Raw genomic sequence first — 4,507 nt, forward strand, 5'->3', positions numbered from 1 at the left:
AGGGGCCGCCGGAGCGGCTTGTGCTTGGGGGTGTGGGCACACGCACGCTATGTGTGTGTCCGGTGGCACTCGCATACACACATGTGCACACGCAAGATTATGTACGTTATATATGAGTGAGTGTATGCATATGTGTATATATAATACATATGTATGTATTTGCATACACACACGTTTGTCTATGTATGTGTGTAGATAGATGCAAATACATACATGCATATTATATACACACAAATATGTATCTGTATATGTGAGTGTATGTATATGTGTATATGCAAATCATGTGCACACGCAAGATTATGTACGTTATATATGAGTGAGTGTATGCATATGTGTATATATAATACATATGTATGTATTTGCATACACACACGTTTGTCTATGTATGTGTGTAGATAGATGCAAATACATACATGCATATTATATACACACAAATATGTATCTGTATATGTGAGTGTATGTATATGTGTATATGCAAATACCAATATATTTTATACACAGAAACGTGTGTGTGTGTGTATGTATATGTGTATTTGCATATACACACACATTTGTGTGTATACATATGCACATGCGTATGTATATGTGTGTGCACATATATGTATGTGTCTACACAGCCGTATGGAGGCAGATGAAGTTCTTTGGGTAGGTGTGATAGCTTTTATTAGACCAGCTAAATGGTTGGGAAAATTGTTCTTTGCACAGGAGTCATAAGCTTTTTGGGTATAAACACCCTTCTTCAGGCAGAGGGAGAGGCTACAACCAGCACCCCCGAAACACTGAACTTCTGTGTATATGTACACGCACTCCTGTTCAGTTCACGCAGTCCCATATACAGTGGCACTCAAACGCATACACCTGTGTGTGTGTGTGTGTGTGTGTGTGTGTGTATACACATGCATAATATATAATATTGTGCGAGTGCCACTGTGTGTGTATACATACACCATATATATGTGTGTGTATATGTGTGTGTATGTATAAAAATTAAATATTATATGTATACTGTACATGTGTATATACTATTAAAATATTGTGCGGTTGTGTAGACACCCATGCACATGTATAATATAATGTGTGCATATGTGACTGATACTGTATAGGGCACAGTGTGAACTGAGCAGGAACGTCTTTGGTAAGCTATGCAGGAACTCACCTGCTCCCAAAACTCGGTTCTTTTTTTTTTTTTTTAAGCGTAGTCCTTTGCTAGGAATAGATAGCCCTTCCCTTGGAACTCAACTGGACTGATTCAGTCCCTATGGGAGATTGAAGTGGGGAGGGTGGGAGGGGGAACGTTGTTTCCTGAGAATTTATAATGATGAATATTGAGTGCAAGGATGTTTCAAGTCTCTGGCTCAGTGATATCTTCTCAAAGAATAAATATGCTTGTCTTCAAAGCAAGCTGCCCTTGGCTTGTAAACAAGAGCTGGAAAATGTAGCCTGGCATGTTAGGGCAGATCTAGATCAAAGAAAAGAGGAGAGTGTGTGCGCACAGGCACGTGTGCTTCCTCTCTGAGGAAAGCTCTCAAAATGTAGTTTTTAAGTAGACTTACGGTTTGTCAGCTGCATTCTGTTTTAGGGGTGCTGAAGGGTTTTGGAATGACTGGACTCTTTACAGTGGAAGGGGGAATGTAGCATTTGCCCACTGGAGAGTACATGATAAATGTTTTACTGATGACTGTACCAGTAACGTATCAGGCTTGAGCCACCCACGGATTCCCTAGCACTACTACACTAAGGGAATGATTTCCTAGTAAGTAATTAAAGAACTCTCTTAGGATTGAGACATGAATAGGAACATGTTTGTCACGTTATTAACCAATTATAGGTTTTGCTGATCTTTAAGAAGCCTTACTTCAATCCAAGAGACTTTTTTACTACAGATATGTAGTAACTTTCTGATGTCTTTCCCTTCTCTCTACTTTATAGTGCTTATTAGTTTGCACCTGCTGGGGGCTTCTGTCCAGTAGAATTAATATTTTAAAACTCCTAACTTCCTAGTGTTGACCTTCATAGTGTCAGAAGGTGTGACTTTTACAGTTACTATTTCAAAGAGAAGAATGAGAATCATGCATAATAGTGACAACAGAGTACAAGTCTTGCAGAAACAAGTTAGATGTAAAGGCTGTGCTTTTTGTGCATGTTGTTCAGTTGCAAACAAAAGGAGGAAGTAGTTTAGGTGATTATGCTTTCAAAAATATTTTTCTCTTCCTGCATAAATAATTTGAGAGATACTTTCTGATTTGTTTTTGTAGGTGTCGATTAATGCACCAAGAGATGAAACTTGTATATTGATACTCTTTTCCTAAAATAGTTTACTTTTTCACTTTTGAATTCTCCCATGACTGATGTGTCATCTGGTCTGTGGGTTGGTAACAAATCATGTGGATTATATGTTTTGTTTTTTATTTAGACAAGATGTGAAATGGAGAAATATCTGGCACTGCAGCTTCCACCCATTCCTGTTATCCCTGAACATAAAAAATACAGAAGAGACAGTGCCTCAGTTGTTGACCAGTTCTTCACTGACAGTGAAGGGTTGCCTTACAGCATCAACATGAATGTCTTCCTTCCTGATGTTAGTCACCTCAGAACTGGCCTGTACAAATCCCAGAGACCATGCGTAACGCACATCAAGACAGAACCAGTTACCATCTTCAATCACCAGAGTGAAACTACTGCCCCTACCCCTGTTCCCACTCAGACTCTCCCTGAGTTTACCAGCATTTTTAGTTCTCACCAGACTCCTGAGGTGAACAACATTTTCATCAAGCAAGAGCTTCCTACTCCAGATGTTCATCTCTCTGTCACACCCCAGCAGGGCCAGTTATATCAGCTCTTGAGTTCACCGGATTTAGATATGCCCAATTCTACTACTCAGGGAGCAGTAATGGACTCTCTTAACAGCGTCTCTATGTCATCAGCCATGGCAGGCCTTAACACTCTCTCCTCGGCTGTTCCACAGACTGCAATGAAACAATTCCAGGGTATCCCTCAATGCACCTATGCCATGCCGAATCAGTTCCTTCAACAACAGGCCACTTACTTCCCCCCTTCGCCTCCAAGTTCAGAGCCTGGAAGTCCAGATAGACAAGCAGAAATGATGCAGAATTTAACCCCTCCTCCATCCTATGCTGCGACTATAGCTTCTAAGATGGCAATTCACAATCCAAATTTACCAGCAGCCATGCCGATAAATGCACAGACCATCCAGACAGTCAGATACAATAGAAGGAGTAACCCGGACTTGGAGAAAAGACGTATCCACTACTGTGACTATCCTGGTAAGCAGTCTGTCCTAAAGGAAAATAATAAATCACTCAAACTTAAAATGAAAATGTATAAACAATTTTGCATTAAATCGAATCTACGTGTTCATAATCTGGATGGAAATGACTAAATTTGAGGGCTAGAAAAAGGACTAAATCCTCTTTTAATTCTTCTTCCCTGAAGACCTTATTGTTCTGTATTCCTTTCTTAGCATTTAAATAACTCTTGAATATTTCCTATAAGATAATATTCAGGTTACTAACTACATATGCATTATCCCCTGTATCCCAGAACTTGGAGTGCTTGAAAAAAATATTGTAAAAGAGGCCAGTTTGGGTACATTTTACTAAATCACATTTACTAAAACAGAGCATGAGCTCTTTGACATGTTGAGGTTGATGCTATAAACTGGCATAGTCTTCTTGAACTTTTGTGAACCTCAACAGAACGGCTTTGTGGTATAGAAGCTGAGAATATGGCCCTTGTCACCCAATATGAGCAAAGAACTTCGAATTTGTAAACTTTTTCTCTAATTGAGTTACTACTGTGCTGCATTTGTTTTTAAGGTACTTGTCCATGGCCCTCAAACAAACAAAAAAACCAACACAAAATAAAACTTCAGTTAAACGCCTTCTGCCCAGATCCCATGCACTTGTTAAATTGAAATATGAATCGAGACAAACAGGTCAATCATTCCTTAAAGAAAGTTACTCTTCCAAATATAAAATGTCCCTACTATACTTTACGAATGTAGAATTAGCCACTGGTAGGCATTTCTCATCCATGTGGTGTTATATAAAGTGTGGTAATTCATATATGGCATGATGAAGGCTGAACGGGGAAAAATATCGGTGTAGGTTTATAATGACTAACAAGTATTAAGAAATAAAGGAACTCTGTCTGAATTTTCTAGAAAGACAAGATTTAAAACTTGAATCATTGAGTTATAGGTGTGGCTGCTTTGGATAATACACACAATAATATATTATAGCAGCTGTCCTTTTGTACTACTATGAAGTAGTAGTCTTTGTATCTTTTCTTTTAATCTTATGTAAAACAATGACTCAAGAGCTTCCTGTAGGAGGTCATAAAGCTTCAAAGAATTGTGCTGCTGCAGTACAGTGTATATAAATATTTTCTCAAAATAACAGCTTTGCATTGACTTAAACAAAAAAAACCCCAAAACAAAACCAAACCTCTAACATCTAACATTGTCTCTGCTGACATGCTTTCCCTA

The 4,507-nt window shown here is 38.6% G+C and overlaps 1 protein-coding gene across 1 annotated transcript in view; it reads left to right on the forward strand.

The window, feature by feature from the left end:
- Positions 1 to 2,385: 2,385 nt before the first annotated feature.
- The window catches only part of KLF5 (Kruppel like factor 5), a 20,065-nt gene continuing 17,943 nt past the window's right edge, over positions 2,386 to 4,507 (forward strand). Inside the window, exon 1 of the mRNA XM_006018135.3 lies at positions 2,386 to 3,284. Within this exon, the coding sequence (XP_006018197.1) occupies positions 2,426 to 3,284 (859 nt within the window). The 5' untranslated portion in view covers positions 2,386 to 2,425. The remainder of the gene's footprint in view (positions 3,285 to 4,507) is intronic.

This window comes from Alligator sinensis, unplaced genomic scaffold (assembly GCF_000455745.1).
Source record: "Alligator sinensis unplaced genomic scaffold, ASM45574v1 scaffold241_1, whole genome shotgun sequence".
In the NCBI taxonomy this organism is placed as follows: Eukaryota; Metazoa; Chordata; order Crocodylia; family Alligatoridae; genus Alligator; species Alligator sinensis.